This window comes from Ochotona curzoniae, unplaced genomic scaffold (genome assembly GCF_017591425.1).
Source record: "Ochotona curzoniae isolate NIBS_2020 unplaced genomic scaffold, NIBS_Ocur_1.0 scaffold_4506, whole genome shotgun sequence".
NCBI classification, from domain to species: Eukaryota; Metazoa; Chordata; class Mammalia; order Lagomorpha; family Ochotonidae; genus Ochotona; species Ochotona curzoniae.
The window spans coordinates 34,233,332-34,254,166 of record NW_024467119.1 but is presented as its reverse complement, the minus strand read 5'-3'; the positions used below and the strand labels follow the sequence as shown (position 1 = coordinate 34,254,166).

Here is a 20,835-nt window from a genome sequence, read left to right as displayed (position 1 = left end):
GGAGACACAAGAAACACCTAAGATCCCTTGGCTCTGACTGGCAGGGCTCGCCAGCAAGGCCTGATTTCTGAAGCAGAAATGCTGGGTCTGACCGCTACCTAGAAAGAAACACAGCTACAGTCGTGAGTTTAGGAAGCTGATTCTGATCATACTTGCACTAGCCCAACATTACTGCAGGGCAGCAGGCGAGGGTTCCTGGGAGTAGTCCAGATGACCTTGGCAAAGAAGAGGGGACAGAAAAATAAGAGTAAACCTGTGAATGTTGGATCAGTGTAGGGAGGACAGGACAGTAGTTGGCATTTGGACAGCAATTTTTGACCTTGAGAGAAGATAATTTTTTAAGCATTTATTGTATCTATTTGAAAGGCAGGATTAGAGGGAGGTAGGAGAGAAAGAGAGAGTTCTTCCATTCACTCATCAAATGGCCACATGGCTGCGGGTGGGTCAGGCTGAAGCCAGAAGTTTCATTTGGGTCTCCCACCTGGGTGCACGGGCCCACATCCTTGAGCCATCCTCTGCTGTTTTCCTGAGTGCATTAGCTGCTGGAAACGTGAAACATTAGGGCACACAAACAGTATCCAAAAGGAATGACAGCACTACAGGCCATGCTCAACTTGGAATACCACGCTGCTGACTCCAGCTGGGTCATTCGGCTTGATGTTGGTCTTCTCCAGTTGAACCTATGTGCCATGTGGGCAAAAAAATTATCATTTTTTATTCAACAATAATACAGCCCAGTTGGAGCTGACTCATTATTGGGGTTCAGTAACTGCTGAATTTAAAAAGGGAACTTTGGGTCCCAGCACTGGTAGCCTAGTGGCTAAAGTCCTTGCCTTGTATGAGCCAAGATCCCATGTAGGTGCTGATTCCTATCCCGGCTGCTCCACTTCCCATCCAGCTCCCTGCTTGTGGCCTGGGAAAGCAGTAGAGGCTGGCCCTTGGGGACCCTGCACCTGCACGGAAGACCTGAAAGAAGCTCCTGGCTCCTGGCTTTGGATTGGCTTAGCTCTGGCCATTGTGGCCACTTGGGGAGTGAACCAGCAGATAGAATAAATCTTTTAAAAAAAATGTTAAAGGAAGAATTGTTATAAGGTAGGGTGTTTGGATTTGTTGAAGAAAGCTTAGAAGCAAAAAAAAGTACTCACTCACACATATCCGAAAGGAGGCTGAGAGAAATGAGCCTACCTTTTTCGACTAAAAATATAGCCTGAGATTATCTACTTGAAAGGCAGAACTAAACGGATACAGAAGAGAAAGAGAGAAGTCTTCCATTCACCAAGCTTTGGTGTGGATGCCACAGCAGGGAGAAAGTGGGTGATGAGAACCTCCAACAGATTCTAAGGGACTGCGAGCTTTGAATGCTCCGGAGAAAACTGCACACCGTTTATGCAGGAACTCAAACTCCCTAGTGCATTTGTTCTGCTTTTTGCAGCTTTCACGAGGTAGAATGTATGCATAGTTCACTGTTGTCAGTATACAGTTGTCAATTTTTAGTGAATGTATGCAGTTGCACAGAAGTCATTTCTATGAGAGTGTTTTTGCATTGAATCGTTTTAAATAAAACAACGTGAGGAGCAGGACTTTGGCACAGAGGCTTAAGTCACCTCTTGAGAGACTACCACCCATGTGGGAGTACCTGGCTCAGGACCCAGCAGCTCCAGTCCCCTGCTAAGTCACTGTGGGGGAGAGGGGGTGTTGCGCCCAACCAGGTTGAGGATCTACTGCCCTAGTGAGAGACCGCGATGGAATTCTGAGTTCTTGGCTTCATCCTGGCCAGGCCTGGTTGTTGCAGAAATTTGGGGAATGAACCAATGGATGAAAGATCTCTCTCTCTCTCTCATTGTCTCATTGGGCCTCTCTAATAAAACAAAAATAAATTAAGCAAATACATTGAAACCCATGAGAAAATACTTAGAGCAATGATTTACGAGTAAAAAGAATGATTAAAAAAAGAGAAAAAGGAACCGCCAGCATTTTAAACTGTGAGTCTCTGAGTAGAAAATAAATGCTCAACAAAAATTATAAGGAAAGCAATTGAATACATTGTAGCTATGAGTTATTGCAATGTTGTTTGAATTGTCAAAAAATGGGAAAGAAACCTAATAAGGAAAATGAGTGGAAATCTGGTGTACTGAAAACGAAGAGCAAGGTGACATTTAGGTACCTGTGGTCGCTAACAAGGAAAATAAATAAGGAATTTTGCGACACGGTTAAGAACAGGTGTGAAGCTAATCTCCACTGATGACCATTTCATTTGTCTTTGACTTTTCCAACATAGAAACATTTTGCCTAAGAGAAGCAAACTTTGTGATATAGCAAATGAAATTCAGTGAGTTCGTGATCATAAAATGGCATCTCTGTGCTCCATAGATTTGGCTGGAAAAACAGAAATGGAACAATGTCAAGTTGATGCAATTGTGGACACACTGGATGATTTCATGTCACGTTTTCCTTGGGCAGAGAAGAATCAAGATAGAAAAGTAATGTGGTCACTTCGCTGTCACCGCTACCAATCACGTGTCGCTTGCCAGAAATTACGATAGGTGGTGCTAAGACACACTTTCTGGTGTTAAGTAATATCAATGTGTAGCTTTAAACCATCAAGTTATATTTAAATTTCAAAGGAAAGTATGCCTCTCACATTAACCCTCTGCTAAATGTAACCTTTTTCATGCTCTGGGATTTTTTTGGGGGGGGATTTATACTCTCCGTATTTCTCCAGGATGTATAAATATAGTTTTATTTGATTAACCAACTTAAGACAGTGTCTATGGACTTCTTGCAATGGCAATCATAATTCATCTCTTGAGGAAGATGTTGTGATGCAATGGGTTAAATCTCTGCCTGAGACACTGGCATCCCGTAGGTACACAGGTTCTAGCCCCAGCTGCTCCACTTCCAAGCCAGCGTCCTGCTAATATGTCTGGGAGAGTAGAGGAAATGGCCCAAGTTCTGTTATGCACCATGTACCAAACTCCATAATAGCCATTTGGGAGTGAGTTGGCAAACAGAAGATCTTGCTTCCCCTTTCCTGCTCCCTCTAATTCTAGCTTTCAAATAAATACACGCATCTCAAAAAAAAAAAAAAAAGTTACTAAACTAAATTGAACTAAAGGTTTAACCTCTTAGAATCATCTCTGAATCTCTTTCTCCAAGCTCCACATAAATTAAAACTGAAATGTTTAGGTTAGGTCAGGACTTACTGATTACATTAGTAGTCAGATGCAAATCTGTACAGAATTGTGTCCCACTTTGGTGTTTCCCTCCCTCTGGGGGATCTTCCACACTATCCAATGGCCAGCCATGATCTTCCCACAAGGTCAAAAGCAGCAGATCCTCTGTGACTGTTTCCTGGGGGGGATCTGGTTATCTCGGCTCTCCTTTTCAGGGCTTGCTTGGATTCCTGCACAGCTGCCGTCCTTGGCTTTCCCTCCACCGCTGTCCCTGCGCTGTTGTCTCTGCTGCTGGAGTTGATTCCTGGGTAATGCCCTCCTTCTTAGTTTACTGCACTGCTTCCCTGGAGCAGATCCTCTAGCACTCCAGTCACGGCAAGGAGGTAAGATGACGACAGATGCAGCGAATATGTTTGTCTTGCGAGTCAAGCAGCCTGAACTTGGTTCCATTGCCACCACTTGGGATGTGCTGTTGCTTTCCTGCTTCTTCACTGTCACCTTGGCTGCCTCTCTTACCATTTTCCCAGGCTCTTTTTTCTGTGTTCCATCCTGCTTTTATGAAGTCGTCCTCCAATAGCTTACTGATCAAAGGAAGCCAACGTTGGGGCTTTGCTGTTCTTACTTCATTTTGATAGTTGCTTTTCAGTTGTAGAATTCTGTGTTGAAAACAGCTCTTGCATCGTGCTTGGGAGGCATTATCTATGGTTATCTAGCTGTTATGAACTTTAAGCTGCTGTGATTAGTGACATTTTGAATGTGATATCGTTTTCCCCCTCCAAGGGTGGAACCTGGCCTTGGAGTTCTAAAATGGTACAGAGCTGTGTCTTGGCATGGCCGCGCCTTCCTCCATTCTGCTGTCGCCTTGCTAGGCCTCTTCAGTCAGGGTTGCTCACTGCTTCTTGGCTTGTGGACTAAGATCAAATGCAAGCAGAGAGTAGTAATCCTAATTCAAGAAAATATCTTTGAGGCATTTCACTTATGGTTTCTTTCCCCTTTATTTGCTTTGTCCCAGTATAATAGAATTTCTGTGGTCCATACAGTCATCCTTTCTTTTATATATATATATCCTTTCTTTTATACAAATATGTGTATATATATATAAGATTATATATATATAAGGATTATATATATCATATAATATAAGGATTATATATATATATAATCACAGTCAGATATACAGAGAGGAGGAGAGACAGACAGGAAGATCTTCCATCCATTGATTACTCCCCAAGTGCCCCAATCGTCAGAGCTGTGCTGTCCAAAGTCAGGAACCAGGAACCTCTTCTGGATCTCCCACACAGGTGCAGGGTCTGAAGGATTTTGGACCATCTTCGACTGCTTTCCCAGGCTACAAGCAGGGAGCTGGATGTGAAACGGGGCTACCGGGATTAGAACTGGTGCCTTATAGAATCCCGGTGTGTGAAAGGCAAGGACTCTAGCCACTAGGCTATCACGCCGGGCACTTTTCTGTTTTTTAAACACTACATTCAGAAAGAATTCTCCAACTTCATAAACTTTTGTCTCAGATTTTAAGTGCCTAATATTGTGTTTTAAAATTCGTAGGCGTTCTTTATGATAGTGTTGTGTGTCTTCAATGGAGTCTTATTTGTATCACATGAACATAATATCCTCTATTTGCCTAGAATATGTTTGAGAAATTGCGTTTGTACCCTAGCTGGTGTTTCTTCTGGGAGAGATCCATTTTTAATAATCTATGAAAAAGATGAAAAGCAGGGAATTTTAAGAGATTACTCAAAACTCTCAGCAGGGCGTTATGGATTTGGGGGATCTTGAGGCGCTGTGAGGGACACTCCCTAAGAGCATGGTCGTCAGGCATCCTGATGGTGGTGGTTTCTGGAGAAGACTAATTTTCAGCCCAGATCCAGGGGCCCGGCTGCCTGTGTCCCAGAGGCACGCAGGAAGGAGAGGCCCATGAGGCTCATAGTGAGCAGGTAGCAGGCAGGTGTTCACAGAATCCTCTCCTGAGGCACATCTGGCGTGCGTGATGTCCTCCTGCCCAGGGACCATCTGTAAGCGTTTCATCCTGCAGTGCACTGCGAGGAATGAAGTGGGGCCGTTGTCTGTGTGAAGTTGAGGAGAAACCTCACCATTGTAGCTCTCCACCCATCTTTGTCCTCTGCCCTGGCCTGTAACCCCAAGCTGAGCTCTGCCCTGTCATTGCCCAACTCTTGGGGAATCTCTTGGTGTGGACCAGGGTTAGTTCTCAGCATCCCTTTGCAGGTGCCATGCAGATGCCTGCTTTAAAACGTCAAATTTTGCTTCCTTTTGTCTCCTCTCCCGCCTGCTCCATGTGGGTTGTGGGTTATGTGTGTGTAAAGGCATTACTGTGGTTTTACGATAGAAACAGTTGCCATCCTCTTTCTCCAGGATCCTAAATGAGCCGTTTTGATCTATCCCAGTGCTAGCCTCCTATATGGTTCTCACTGCAACCTCTGTTTCTGAAGGTGTTTACCTGTTGGTTGTTGAGGTCCCCTAGGAGGCTATGTCGGCCAGGCCGGGTTCCAACCTGCCCTGTTCAGCTGGTGCACCCTCCCCTACCCAGCATATTGCATTTCACGAGGTTAGGCATCAATTTGTTGAAAGTCTGATTGGACAGCTGCTTATCACTCGCCAGGCACAAACCCTGTCTCCCTGGCCCCTTTAGCGTGGATTGCCACGCTCAGCCCACCCTGGCCTCCTCTGAGAGAAGGGCTGCTTCTGGACAGGCTGACTTTTCAGATGAAGAAGTAGAGAGAGAGGTTCCAGAGTCACTCCAAGTCACAGCAGTGACGGACAGCCGGGCTCCAGCACCCAGAGCCCCATCAGCTCTGTCCTGAGGGCTTGCTTGTCTGACTCCCTCCCAGAGCACCACCCAGGGATGCAACTGTTGCTGTCCCGAGTTGCCAGAGGAAAACAGAGAGGCATGTTGTGTAAAATGCTTGGCTCAAGCTGTCAAGCCAGCAAATGCTACCCAAGGAATTTCCATCCGTGTTCTTAGCTGCCCGGGTGTAGTGCTCAATGCCAGCAGCTGTTCAAAACAGCTGTGCATGCATATCTATGTGCCAGGGCCTAGGGCCAAAGGCCGTGGCACAGAACAGCAAGTGGTATTTTATTGATTCACCTAAGCACATCTATTTGAAATACTTTGTTTTATTAGGACCCGCAGGTCTGAATAGAAATATTTCGAGATAAAAGTATTTATATATGCCGACTTGATAAAAACATCAAGTTTGTGCTTGTGGGAGACACACACTCACACACACACACACACACACACACACACACATACACTTGCACCTACCAGGACAAGGCCTTTTATTTATTTTAAAAATTATTTTTTATTGGAAAGGCAGATTTACACAGAGAGAAGGAGAGACAGAGAGAAAGATCTCCTGTCTGCTGGTTCACTCCCCAAATTCCTGCAACGGCTGGAGCTGAGCAGATCCAAAGCCAGGAGCCAGGAGCCAGGAGCTTCTTCCAGGTCTCCTACACGGGTGCAGGGTCCCAAGGCTCTGGGCCAACCTTGACTACTTTCCCAGGCCACAAGCAGGGAGCTGGATGGGAAATGGAGCAGCCGGGACATGAACCAACACCCATATGGGAATGCTGGCACTTGCAAGGGGAAAGTTAGCCAATTAAAGAAGAGCTTAGCTATGATAAAGAAGGATAGAGATGCACTGGGGCCCCAGAGTGAGCCTGCCAGCTCTAGATGCCATTGGGTTTATCCCTTGCTTTTTTCTGAGCTCCTACTTAGAGTTGCAACTCTCTGTCTCTAAACGAGTGTTAGGACAGATCTGTTTTGAAGGATGTTGGAGGAACTGAATGATAGCAGATAAAATTATAGCTAGGGAACAAATGTTCAATACATTCCAGCTGTTATCATTAATACGGTTCTGACATAAAGCTCTGTGATAACTGATTTTCTTTAGACATGTCAGCTGTGGCTTCTCTCATTTACATATTCATTTCTGGAGACAAATAGATGCCTACTCCTCATTTTCCAAACAGTGTCTATAGATTTTTGTGTCACGTGCCAATGACTCCACTCAGGGACAATGTGTCACCTTCTCAATCTGCTTTGCTCCGCTGCTCCGTTTTCCACCTTTCTGTGGCCAGGGCTCCCGCTGCCACAGCGGCCAGGGCTGCAGCAAAGTGCTCTCAGAACGTTGGCAAAGAAACACAGTGCCTTTCTGTTAGAATGCCTTGGCATACTACCTCCCAAACCATCTCACAGGTCATTAGACATACAAGTGCATGAACAAAACATAGGAAGCGATAACATGTTACAGAAACATTGTTGATAACCACGGATTATTTAATTAACACCTGGCCAGCAGTGTAAAACGAATAGTGTCACAGGTGTAATTCCTCCCATAATCTCGCTGTAGTTAGTTACACTGCTGCCACCTTGTGGTCAAGTTAAAAATTTCAAAGCCAAATACCGAGAAATAAGGAGAACGGAAAAAATATTCTTGGTGCTATATGTGCTTTACAAATCTACCAAATGTACAGGAATTACAAATGTTTCAGTGCTTGTTGCTGCAAAGTTCTAGTTACAACTTAAAAGGTTGATAGCAAATAGGTCTCTGGACTTTGGTCAATCTAACATTCCTTGCACTTGCCACTCGTTTTCCCTTGGTTATTTGGTGTATGTGAGTTGAGTTTCATCACATGAAGAGCAGAGTATGAATTGAGAATGGTGGGATTGACATAAATCCTATGGCTCTCCCCAGATGGCTCCCATGGCCAGAGAGAAAGCAAGAATTCTATCCTGGTCTGCTATGTGAGTGGAGAAGTGATTCCCAATGGTATTACGAGGGAGCTGGACAGGAAACAGAGGAGCTGAATGGACACTCTGAGATGCTGTGCCAGTGTCTGAGCTGAGGCTTGGTGTGCTGCACCATCAATGGTGGCCTCATTATTTTGTTTATGTAATTTTGATGGATGTTTTTTAAACTGAGTTTTTCTAGGGCCCGGCGAGATAGCGCAGTGGTTAAGTCCTCACCTCGCATGCACTGGGATCCCATATGGGTGCCGTTTCTAATCCCGGTGGACCCGTTTCCCATCCAGCTCCCTGCCTGTGGCCTGGGAAAGCAGTGGAGGACAGCCCAAAGGTTTGGGACCCTGCACCAGCATGGGAGACACAGAAGAAGCTTCTGGCTCCTGGCTTCAGATCAGCTCAGCTCTGGCTGTTGAGACCATTTGCGGAGTGAATCATCAGACAGAAGATCTTCCTCTCTGTCTCCCCTTCACTTTATCAATCTGCATTTCAGATAAAAATAAAAAATCTTGTTTTTAAAAGATGGATGACTAGCACCTACAGATAAACAGATCAACATCCCTAATGTCATCAGTTTTAAAACTGTAAAAACTTTTCTGCATTTATGAACTCACGTGGAAGAATAAAGATGAAGAAATATACCTGCTCTGCAAATCACATGGCTTATCTTTCTTCTCATTAAAGTGATCTTTTCTCTCTTTCCCAGAATCAGGTGTTTCAAGAGCTGCTCACGGGTGAAGCACCTCACCTTCTGCAAGATCTGGACACATATTTAGGAGAAAAAGAGTGGTTCATTGGTAACTCCGTGAGTATTTTATATCGTAGAAAATAGAAGTAAATATGCAGATACATATTTAAATGAAAACATAGACAAAAAAAAAAAAAGCTTAAGAAAAAACACTTGTAGGGGCCAGTGTTGTAGGTCAAGCCACCGCTTGAAGTGCTGGCATCTCATACAGAAGCACCAATTTGGATTCTTCAGGGTCTGCTTGCAGTCCTGCTGCCTGCTAAGGAACCTGGGAAACCAGCAGACGGCCCAAGTACCACACCCATGTGGCAGATCTGGGTGGATTCCCTGGCTCCTAACTTCAGCAGGCCTCAGACCTAACTGTTTAGGAATTATGCAGATGTGATTGATTAAAAACCACAATCTTCAGTTAGGGGAAGGGAGATAAAGACTTAAGATAAGTAAAGTTAATATGGCATTCCTGAATCTGACTTAGAGGTAACAGTCTAAATTCATCTGTCCTTTTTCCTAGCTAAGACAACCAAAGGATTGTGTGGCTCTTTTCTTGAAACCACGACCAAACCGCAAGCACCCACATTCGGCTCGCTGCCGTATGAAGGAGATTCTTGCCAAAATGGCTTTTTCTCTGTTTGGCACAATGTAAAGACCAGGTGGGGATGCCCTGGCCATTGTCCAAACTGGAGTCATAGCCAAAGGATTCGGAAGCCCAGTTCTGTTGACTTGCATTTGGGCAAAGACAGAACAATTTAACTTGCAGCAGGAACATTAACCACAATGGACAGAATAAACGAGAAGCAGAGTGTAACACAACTACTGCCAGAGTTTATTTTTTAAGAATTGATTTATTTTTTAAATTCAAAGGCAGAGTTATAGACCAGAGAGTCTATATATATATGTAGAGAGAGAGAGAGAATTTCATCTGCAGATGCATTCCCCAGATAAATGCAATGACTGGAGCAGAGCCAGTCCAAAGCCGGGAGCCTGGAGTCTCCTCCAGGACTCCCGAGTGGGTTCAGGGCCCAAGGACTCAGAGCATCATGAACTATATGTTTTCATTCTAGAAATACATTTTTTCCTTATTAAAATTTATTTTTAAAAGATTTTACTGGAAAGGCAGGTTTGCAGAGACAGAGATAAAGATCTTCCACCTGCTTTTTCACTCCCCAAATGGCTGTAATGCCGGAGCTGAGCTGATACAAAGCTGGAAGCCAGGAGCTTCTTCTGGGTCTCCCACGTGGGTGCAGGGTCCATCCTCAACTGCTTTCCCAAGCCACAGCAGGGAGTTGGATGGGAAGCGGAACAGCCAGGACATGAACTGATACCCATATGGGATACTAGTGCTTAGAAGGTCAAGATTTAGCCATTGAGTCGTTGTGCTGGGCCTCTATATTTATTTTCTTTAACAAAGAGGAGAGAGGTTTTCCGTCCTTTGGTTCATTCCAAAAGTGGCCACAACAGCCAGAGCTAAGCTTACCTGAAGCCAGAAAGCAAGAGCCTCTTCCAGGTTTCCCACATGGATATAGGCTCACAAGCATTTGGGCCATCATTAGCTGCTTTCCCAGGCCATAAGCAGAGAGCTGGATAGGAGGTGGAGCATCCAGGACACAAACTGCTGCCCATAGCGATGCTAGTGCCACAGAGCTCAGGATGAGCCTGCTGAGCCATGATATCGGCTTGCTAGGAATACATTCTTTTCTGTTGATCATCTGCCTAGAAAAACACCTTATATCTTAAGGTGTTAATAGCAACTACTGGCTTTTGAGGGATGTTACCTGTAATTTTCCAAATTTCTATCATAACATTCTGCTTTTGTAATAACAAAAATTGTGAATTTAAAAAATGTCTTTTAGATTGAAGGAACTGTAATTTTGAAATGCTGCTAGTTTATGCATTAATCAAGAGGCTTTTGTTTTTTCCCTCTGTAAACCAGGTCACTTGGGCAGATTTCTACTGGGATATATGCAGTACCACTCTTTTACTCTTGAAACCTGACTTGCTGGACATGCATCCGAGGCTGGAAACCTTACGAAAGAGAGTGCAAGCCCTTCCTTCCATTGCTAATTGGATTCAGCAGAGACCCCAGACCAGATTCTAGCTGGGATGTGCTGCCTCCACAGCATCTCTCAGGCCAGACTCACCTGTCCTGCCAATTCAGCAAACAATCCACACTTCCGACCTCCAACACGCCTCTGGCTTCTGCTATGCTGTTTTCCTGCTTTTAACACATATGCATTAAGTTTCTAGTATTTCTATATATGCTTAATAAAATTTCTTTAGAATATTTTCATGGCATTTATAATTGAGGAAAACTAGTTTACAATATAGGTAGATGGCATGTTACCCTGGTTCTAATATGCATGAATTTAATTCTCCCCCAATTAAGTATAAACTTTGCACACTAGTAGCCTTTAAGCACTGGTTGGAGTCCTGGCTGGTCTGATTCTGCTGCATGCTAATGGCCCGGATGTTTGGACCCCAGCCACCCATGTGGAAGACCCAAATGCAGTTCCAGGCTCCAGGATGTGGCTGTTTGGGAGTCAGCCAGCACTTTTCCTCCTCTTCTTTCAAATGCATAAATTCCTCTTTACAAAAGAAAAGAAAGAACTAACTTTGACATTTTAATACTGCTGCAGTTCAAAAGGCAATAGATCTGCAGGTAGGGAACTTGAATAAAAGTGACCATACATAAATGAGCAAGTTGGCTGTGACAAAAAAAAAGGGGGGGGGGAGGGGCAGCACTGGGAGCCTACTGGCTGAAGTCCTTGCCTTACATCTGCCAGGAGCCCCATGTGGGTGTAGGGGCCCACGAACATGAGCCATCCCCCACTGCTTTCTGAGTCTATAAGCAGGAAGCTGCACATGAGTGGAGCAGCTGGAACGAGGACCAGCTCCTATATGAGATGCCAGCAACACAAGTGAAGGATTATCATGTTGAGGCACCACGAAGGCCCATTCCCGATGTTTTAAGATCGTTTGTACAGTTATAACTTGAAGGCACATTTTTGGTCCCATTCTACTGTGTGCAAAACAAGAACCAAGCATGGCAACAAGTCATTTAAACGGAATTTTCCAAATAACACCCCTCCCCCAAATATAAACCACTAACAATAAATAGCAAAGTTAGGCTTGATATTAGAAATGTTTAAGTATTTCTTGTCATAGAAACAGATGGGGTGCAAAAGAATGAGAAAAGGCACCCAGGTGTGCTGTTACTGTAGGTGCTCCTTTCCACTCAACAACCCTGTGAAATTGGGGAAAATGCTAAATACTTTATACAAACCACTAAGGATTACATCCTAGAAACAACGTATTTCACAAGCACCCTCCTTTGGATCAAACTTTCAAACTAAAGGCTGCTGATAAAATGATAGGGATGAGGGCCTGGCACAGCAGCCTAGCTGCTAAAGTCCTCACCTTGCACATGCCAGGATCCCATAGGGGCTCCAGTTCTAATCCTGGCCCAAAGCTTTGGTATCCTGCACCTGTGTGGGAGACCCGGAAGAGGCTCCTGGCTTCGAATCACTGCAGGTCTGGCCACTGTGGTCACTTGGGGAGTAAATCATTGGACAGAAGATCTTTCTCTCTCCTGACTCTGCAATAAAAATAACTCTTTAAAAAAGAAGAATGATCGGGACACGCACTGCAGTGCAGGGGGAGCTGCTGCTTGCCATGGCCAGACATCAGAGGGCCAGTCCGAATCCTGGACACTGCTTCTGATCCAGCTTCCTGCCTTGGAAGGCAGTGGAGGATGGCCAGTTACTTGGGCCTCTGTCACAGGAGACATGGACAGAACTCCTGGCTCCCAGCCCTGGTGTTGTGGGTGTTAAAAAGAAAGACTGAAGATCATTTTCCTTTCAAAAAAAGTATCTTTAGGAGTAAATAAAAGTGAACCAATCGCTTTTTCATTCCCCTTATGTCATCAATACATTATATAGGAAAGAATGTTACATTTAACAAAGAAATTCCAATTGTATTGTAGATAATACAAGTAACTTTTCCTCCTCTTCATACATGGCTATTTCATCCACATTATTATATTTCTAATTCTTAATGAGTGTACAATTTAATAAATGTAATGAATACAATGTTTATTCAAAAATATGAAAACTCAACACAATCTATGTGCTTAAAATCATAAATCAAACATAAAACACAAAGCACTTTATAAGGCATGTTAATTTCAGCATCATCTTTAGGGCACCATTTTCACAGAACAAACATTCTACTACTCCACCCTTCTCCCCAATTAAACATTTCCTTGTTTGGAGAGGAAGACAAAGGGTAAGGTTCCATCAGGGAAAGCTGAACTGTGTAATTACCTTCAGAAGGGAAAAAAAGAAAAACATCTTGGGAATAAGAAGCAGAAGCAGCAATTCCTTTATTCTATGGATTGCTTAAGTTTCAGCCTAAAAGTTACACAGAAACCAAACTTCTGGATGTTTTTGTTCTCTCAAAAATACAGGAAAACCAAATACTAGGAACAATAAAAATATTTCAGCATAAATATGTATTGGCATAAAGTTACAAGTACGTAAAACACCCGAAAGCATGGCTTCTCCCCTGGTGTGATCTGCTTTAGGAACTATAAAGCTCCTCGGCGGGTAACATTATTTCAACATATGGTTGCTCATCTTTCTTGATAACTGAGACATTTAAAAACATTAGCCGAATGAAGTGACAGTTGAGAATCGTCCTTGATAAATCCCGATTTATTGATCAACAGATAATATTAAGCACATAAGACGATAGCATTTGTGCTCAATATTATATATTTCAAGGGTAAGGTGACAGAGGGTTGCAAACTGTTTGTGAAAATACAACTTATAATCACAAATATTTTTATTAAGCCTAAGACACAATAGAGCATTACAGGGAGAAGCCAACTACATTTCATTTGAAATAAAATTGCAGATGTAGCAACAACAACAACAAAAGAATCAGTCTACCAATGAAAACACAGAAATACAGAAAAATTATGAGGAATCTATTGTCTGATTTTTAAAAGGTAATATTTAACAATTTGACTAAGGGACACAGGTACGGTGATGCAAGAAGAGGTAGTATTAACATTTTCAAATTTCTTTTAGCCCTATGACACTGAGACATATTCAGTGTGTTCAACATAACTTGAAGTTTGGGAAGTATACTGAGTCACGAGCTTGTAAGAGCTTGTAATAGCTGAAGGACCACTTTAAGAGTTTTATTCATGTTCTAAGTCCAGAGAGTTCTACTACCTAGCATCTTAGCAAGTTAGGATGCCTTGGAAAGTATGGTCTCCAATAATTAACAAGTCTCTGATTTATAAATAAGTTTATTTATAACAATATTTACATAATAAAAACAAAACACATGAAACTCACAAGTTATACAAAGAATGTATAATAAAACAGCATTATAGCCCCGACAGGCAAATTTTTAAAGAAAGATTTTAATAAAAAGTTAAGTATCAAATAGACAACTTTACTTCTAAATTTCACTATGTCACCCACACTGAATTGGAATTAAACAATGGCTCTCTCTTCAGGCGGTCCTGTAGTTAAAATTCTGGAAACTGGTAAATTATATTTTGATAAGAGTTTAAGGTAATATAACCTATTTCCATGCAGTTCCTAATGCTGCCTTAACATGATGTCACATCCAGTTTGCTTTGAAGTGAAATAGCTTTAAAGTTAGTTTGTTCTGCCAAGACAGAAAAATGTCACCAACATTTCGTTGATGTGTGGGGATGTGGCAGGAAGGAGCCAGTGTTCAGAGAGGAAGAGAACTGGAGCAGAAGTGACTGGGCAACAGTTTTTAAGAGAAGCAAAAGCCAGGAGAGGGAAATCAATGAAAACATGCACAAGAAGAGGCAGGTTAAGAAGCACCATTAGTGCAGGAGGGAAACAAACAGAAAGAATTAATTCACGGAACAAGAGGAGGGCTTTAGTTACTATTCACCAGAAAACAACTTAGTGCCTTAACCAAACAAATCTGTCTGAACCGACGTATTTGAGAGGACCTGGGGGATGCTAGTGTATGGAATGCCACGTTGAAATTCAGGTTGAGTTCTTGCTGACATTGGTGAACATCTGCTTCAAATAGCAACAAAATGAAAGCGGTATCATCTATACAGCTGTGTTCTTTAAACTAACATAATAAAACAAGACCTCAAATGACACAAGCAAAAACAAGACATAAGCATTGTCAAATAAGGCACATGTAAAAATCTACACACATTATCCAGTGAAAGACAATATATATATATTTGGAGGTAGAAATAATTACAAAAATACTGACATTTCTAAAGCATTAGCATATTTGTTACAAACAATCACCAACTAATCCCCATTCAGAAAACTGCTTTGTAAAATGATTCTTCCACATCTTCAGGACTACATATTTGTGGCTTTTTACGAAATCTCATGTGTGAGCATCTGGAGAGTTGTTAGTGGCAAGAAAGTTGTCCATACTATGAGAAATGCAATATGGAAACTATAAAAAGGTATAAATGTTCATAAACCCCATGGTCATCATAATGTAAATGTCCTTGAGGGCACCAAGTTGATATTTCCTTATCAAATAGGCATCGGTAGTTGTAATTCACAGGCCCATTGATGTCTTTAGTAATGTGGCTATATCTGCTGGCATACTCCCTTCATCACCTGCAGGTCAGAAAGTGCAAGAGAAGTTTAATTTAAAAAAAAAGCAAAAAAAAAGCTTATTTCTTGCAATATGCATCATCTTTTTTTTTCCTGATGGCAAATCCCTACTCGTCTCTGAAGGCCCAGTCTGGTTCAGCAACCTTCCCAAACCCCTACAATCTCAGGGCTGCTCACTCTGCACTCTCACTCATATTTCAGCATACCAATCTTAGGTTATGGCTCTGACATTATATTTAGATATAGATCTATAACAAAACATATTATAGATACTTCAGGTAATAATCTAATTCATATACTACATAGTATTTACTTCTTCCACTTGCAAACTGAAACATCTTTTAAACAAATTGAGCAGGGAAAATAGACACCGAAGCCCCCAAATCCTACCAAATCCCCCCACATTTGATTTTCTTGCACTTATCTAAAACTGTAAGGTAGGGGTGGGTGCTGCTTAGTAGTGGGTAAAGCACAGCTGGTGATGCAGGCATCCCATATGGGAGCTAATCTGTGTCCTTATTTCCCCACTTTTGATCTAGCTCCCTGCTAATAATGGCCTAGGAAATGCAGGGAAAAATGGCCAAGCCCTTGGGCCCTTGCACCCATGTGGGAGACCCAGAAAAAGCTCCTGACTCCACTTCAGATCAGCTGAGCTCTGGCCTCTGTGACCATTTGGGGAGTGAACCAGTGTATGGAAGATCACTTCTGTTTTGTCTTGCCCTCTCTCTGTAATTCTTTCAAAATATATAAGTAAATCTTTCAAAAACAAAAACATAAGTTTTTGAAGAACTTTAAGAGATGCAGAGAAAACTAGAGAAGAAATTCAGGCATAATCTGACCCAGATCTAATCTATACAACAAAAATTTTGCACTCTGCATGCCAGCCACAGAGTAAATTCACCACTGCAATTCACCTTCCATCCCGTGTCTGCTCAAGTTTTAATTGAGACATTAGTACCTAGACATTTCAGTTTTTTGTAATATTCTTTGGTATAAATTACCCTGTGTAACTGTGGCTAATTACTGTATTAACTGAGGCTACTGCTAGGAGAGATACAGAGAAAGATGAAAAAAAAAAAAAGGGAGGAGAATCTTCTAAGTTTAAAGGCAGTAAAAACAAAATGCAACAAAATAAAACATAAGAACTTCAACTCTCTATCACTTTCACATGAACAGTGACTGGAAATATATGTGAAAAACCATTAACATTATGGCAAAGACAAAAACAGAGGAAGATTTAAATGAAAAGTAAAAAGAAAGTGCGTACACACACATATACACACAGCACACCATTCCTACTCCAACAAATTTTAAGAAATTTAGGAGAAAAGCAGATGGAAGAAAACTGATGTAATAGAAAAAGTAAAAGTTTCGTCTGCAGGAGGAAGTGCAAGGGACAGCCTAGCCAGAATCTGTCCCTAACGCTGAGCAAACGGGTACTACGAAACATATGAAGGACAAAACAGGGTGAAGAGGCATCATAAACGTGGCTCAAGAGAAGCAACTATTTACTGCAGAGCTACAAAGCTCAAGGTTTAGCCTATGGGGAATTGGAATCTGATTTAGGATAACAGAGAAGGGTAAGGATGAGCAGAGGTAGGGAGAATTTACTGTTGAATATAACCACAGTCTTCAGTGCCTGCACTTCTCCACCCTGGGAATGTGGTGGTCAGGTGGCTCCTTCCCATCTTCTCCCATCACGAGAGACTGAGGCACACCTTCTGAGGAAATGCACCAGTCCAGTGAGAAAGACTAATCAAAAAGTGGGGAGTCTGACAATCACTTGGCTCTCTCAATAATTAAATGTCACAGTCATATTTAAAATTTGATTATTAGGATAAAATCCATATCTGGGCATTTGTAGCACTCTCAAAAGTGAATTTAATTAGTTTGTAATTCTATTTCATGGGAATTTATAATTTTCATTATCTTAAATTTTGTATATTAGTGCTAGGGGTTTTCTAAAAGTTCATGTAGGGCCCTGCACGATAGCTCAACTAGTTAATCCTCCACCTCTGAGTGCCAGAATCCCATATGGGCATCAGTTTGTATCCTGGCTGCTCCATTTCTAATCTAGTTCCCTGCTTGTGGCCTGGGAAAGCAGCAGAGGGTGGCCCAGAGCCTTGAGACTCTGCACCCATGTGGGATACTCGGAGAAAACTGGTTTCAGATTGGCAGAATCCCAATCATTGTGGCCAGTTGGGCAGTGAACTCGTAGAGGGAAGATCTTCCTCTCCTCTTTGTAAATATACCTTAGCACTAAAAATGTTCACAAAAAGTGAAGAAAACTATGTATGGACTTACGCAACAAGATAAACATATCTTTTAATTGCATTTTCCCAAAGTTTTCAACTCTCATACATTTTATTTCTTTATTTATTTTAAAAGATTTATTTATTTTTCATTACAAAGTCAGATATACAGAGAACAGGAGAGACAGAGAGGAAGGTCTTCCATCCGGTGATTCACTCCCCAAGTGAGCGCAACGGCGGTACTGCGCCGATCTGAAGCTGGGAACCAGGAACCTCTTCCAGGTCTCCCATATGGGTGTAGGGTCCCAAGGCTTTGGGCTGTCCTCGATTGCTTTCCCAAGCCACAAGCAGGGAGCTGGATGGGAAGTGGAGCTGTCGAGATTAGAACCGGCGCCCATATGGGATCCTGGCGTGTTCAAGGCGAGGCGTTTAGCCGCTAGGCCCCACCGCCAGGCCCTGTCATACATTTTAAATTTTAAACTATGGTAGAGAAACGATGGACAGAGAAAAGATCTTCCACATGCAAATTCATTCCCAAATAGCAGGACAGCCAGGGCTTATTCTAGCCCAGACCCAAGAGCCAGGAACTGAATCCAGGTCTCCCATGTGGTTGACCAGCACCTGCAACCTCCCAGGCCATTCTTTAGGAGAAAGCTAGAATTGCAAACAGGATCGACCAACATTAGGATCCAGGCACTGCGAAGTGGGATGAGGGCATTCTGAGTGGCAATCTAACCACTGTATCAAATGCAGACCCCAAGAGAAATATAATTTATTGAGGGCTCCTTCAGGATCTAGTGGCTTTAATCCAAAAAGTGAACATTATCACATTAAAACTAAAGTTATAAATGCTTTGATTGCAACTTAATACATAAATTCAACCTTAATAAATTCTCATATTTACAAGTCAAAATTAAATTAACATAAATATTAGGACTGTTTTTAATAAAGCTAATTATCTCATCAAATACATTATGCCATGTACTTTTAAATCTCGAGTTCATAGATTTTATGGTATGCGCATTATAATATTATGGGGGCCGATGCTGTGGTATATTAAGTAAAACTACTGCCTGCAGGCCGAAATCCCACACAGGTGACGGTTCAAGTCCTGGCTTTTCTAATTCTGATCCAGCTTTCTGTTACTGCGCTGGGAAAGTAGAGGAAGATGGCCTAAGTCCTTGGTGCTTGCACCCATGTGGGAGACCCAGAAGGAGCTCCTGGTTCCTAGTTTCCAAAGTGATCCAGATCTGGTCACTGTAGCTATTCCTTAACTCTGCCTTTCAAATCAATCAATCAATCAACCAATCACTCAATCACATAAAATTATAACATTGTGAATAAAACTACAGTCCTAACCTTAATCTTATTTCTTAAGTATTCTGGCAAGAGATGAAAGGGCTGTGATTTTTAAAAATCAAAGTGCTTGTGCTTGTTATCAATTCTAACAAAAATGGATCTTACTGTGTTACTGTGACATTAAGTATGCTCACTTTTCTTTCTTGTTATCGCTAAAGTGCGTAATATTTAAATTTGCTGGTCACCTCTGTTATCCTCTCAAGATGGCTGACTGGACGCATGGTCATGTAATAAAAAGACTAACGTTGCAGCTTACAAATAACTTACCTTCATCTACTGTGGTCATATCTTGTTCAAGTTTCAATTTTTGCTGGTTAATTTTTAGCATGGATTCCTCAATTGTCCCTTGACTTATTAATTTTATAACTAGTACTTCTCTAAAAAGTAAATGATATTTGTGCATTGGTTATTAAACAAAAAGTAATCTGGATAATTGTACACTATATTTCAGAGTCCAACAAGAATAACTCATAAATTACAAAAATGTTATTTCTGATAATTTAACTTTTATACAAACTTTCTTAATGGTTCAAGAGAACAAGATCTTTGTACTCTGTAACAAGCAGTGCTGTGTTCACACAGACATTACATTTTCAAAAGAAACCTGCTTATCACGCCCTGCAAAATAATGCTGTACAGAACAGAACAGTAAAGTACCACATTCAATACCGATAAATATTTGTTCCATAGTGAATTTATGGATGTCTTTCAAAAATACAGTATACCATTCCATGATGAAGACACAGATTATCTGCTGTTTACAGATCAAACTATAATGGCGTTCACTTAGTAAGGGTGGTAAGCAATTAGTACTCATATTTTGATGAAAAATAAAAACCAAGGCATGATAACCAACATACTATCTTCTAACAGTCTATATCACTTAAACTAACATCTGATTAAAAAAATTAAACTGAAAGCACTTACTTAGTTTGGCCTACTCTGTGGCATCTATCCTCTGCTTGTTTGTCATTGTAAGGATTGCAATCAATGTCATGAAGTATAACAACATTTGCGGAAGTCAGATTTATTCCCAATCCACCAGCTTTTGTTGACAGCAAAAATACAAAGATATCCATATCGGTGTTAAACTCATCGATTAGATGAATCCTAGAAAACAAACATGTAACGTCAAATTTTACTAAAAACTATATAATTTGATAAAAATTGAAAGCAATCACCGCATATAAAAACAAGTAAGCCATTACAGCCTACATATTCATGGCGTTAGTATTTCTTACTGTGGCGTTGATGCCCGAAGTCTTCCTAATTTATGTGCCTTTCCTATACTACTACTCGCCCTATCAAATAGTTAGGCTACTCAGACTTAATTACTTCCTTAAAGGCTATTTTGCCTTTTGTTTAATGGCTTCTAGTTGATCAAAATTCTGCATAAAGCTTTTCAATCTACAGTATTTGTTGAAGTCTAAGCTATTACTGGCAGACAATACACCTAATGAACTCAAGGTCCTGGTGTGCAAGGCGATGCCCACGCTCTGAAGGGCTCAGCTTTACAACTTTGTCCTGTGTATGGGGGTGGGGAGGGGATCATTTTGGCTGCCAGAAACAAATCAAGATACATAATGTCCTTTAAACACTAATTTTTTTCTTTCCTGCTTTGTAAATATGTTCTTTTTGTATTTTTGAAATTAGAAACAAAAAGCTGAATTTACTTATCCTGTAAAATAATCTGGATTAGAAATAAAGCACCTTACACTAAAGGAAAAATTCTCATAACTATTTCATAATATATTTGTATTGTTCAATTTAGAAAAAGTGAGAAGAAATTTAAGGTAATGACGTTGACACTGAAAGAAAGAAAATTCTATCCAATGATTTATACATTTAAATTTTTAACAATTATACGATTTTCTAACACTTAAGC

At 41.5% G+C, this 20,835-nt stretch overlaps 2 protein-coding genes across 5 annotated transcripts in view; one reads left to right on the top strand and one right to left on the bottom strand.

Annotated features, from left to right (window-relative positions):
- The window catches only part of HPGDS (hematopoietic prostaglandin D synthase), a 34,671-nt gene extending 23,691 nt beyond the window's left edge, over window positions 1–10,980 (top strand). For both annotated transcript variants that reach the window (XM_040967371.1, XM_040967372.1), the window contains exons 4-6: window positions 2,371–2,480; window positions 8,660–8,758; window positions 10,632–10,980. In XM_040967371.1, coding sequence (XP_040823305.1) covers window positions 2,371–2,480; window positions 8,660–8,758; window positions 10,632–10,796 — 374 coding nt within the window. In that variant the 3' untranslated portion in view covers window positions 10,797–10,980. The remainder of the gene's footprint in view (window positions 1–2,370; window positions 2,481–8,659; window positions 8,759–10,631) is intronic.
- A 2,414-nt stretch (window positions 10,981–13,394) lies between these two features.
- SMARCAD1 (SWI/SNF-related, matrix-associated actin-dependent regulator of chromatin, subfamily a, containing DEAD/H box 1) overlaps window positions 13,395–20,835 on the bottom strand; it is a 66,068-nt gene continuing 58,627 nt past the window's right edge. For all 3 annotated transcript variants that reach the window (XM_040967370.1, XM_040967369.1, XM_040967368.1), the window contains 3 exons: window positions 19,878–20,060; window positions 19,218–19,327; window positions 13,395–15,342 (listed from right to left, as the gene is read on the bottom strand). In XM_040967370.1, coding sequence (XP_040823304.1) covers window positions 15,281–15,342; window positions 19,218–19,327; window positions 19,878–20,060 — 355 coding nt within the window. In that variant the 3' untranslated portion in view covers window positions 13,395–15,280. The remainder of the gene's footprint in view (window positions 15,343–19,217; window positions 19,328–19,877; window positions 20,061–20,835) is intronic.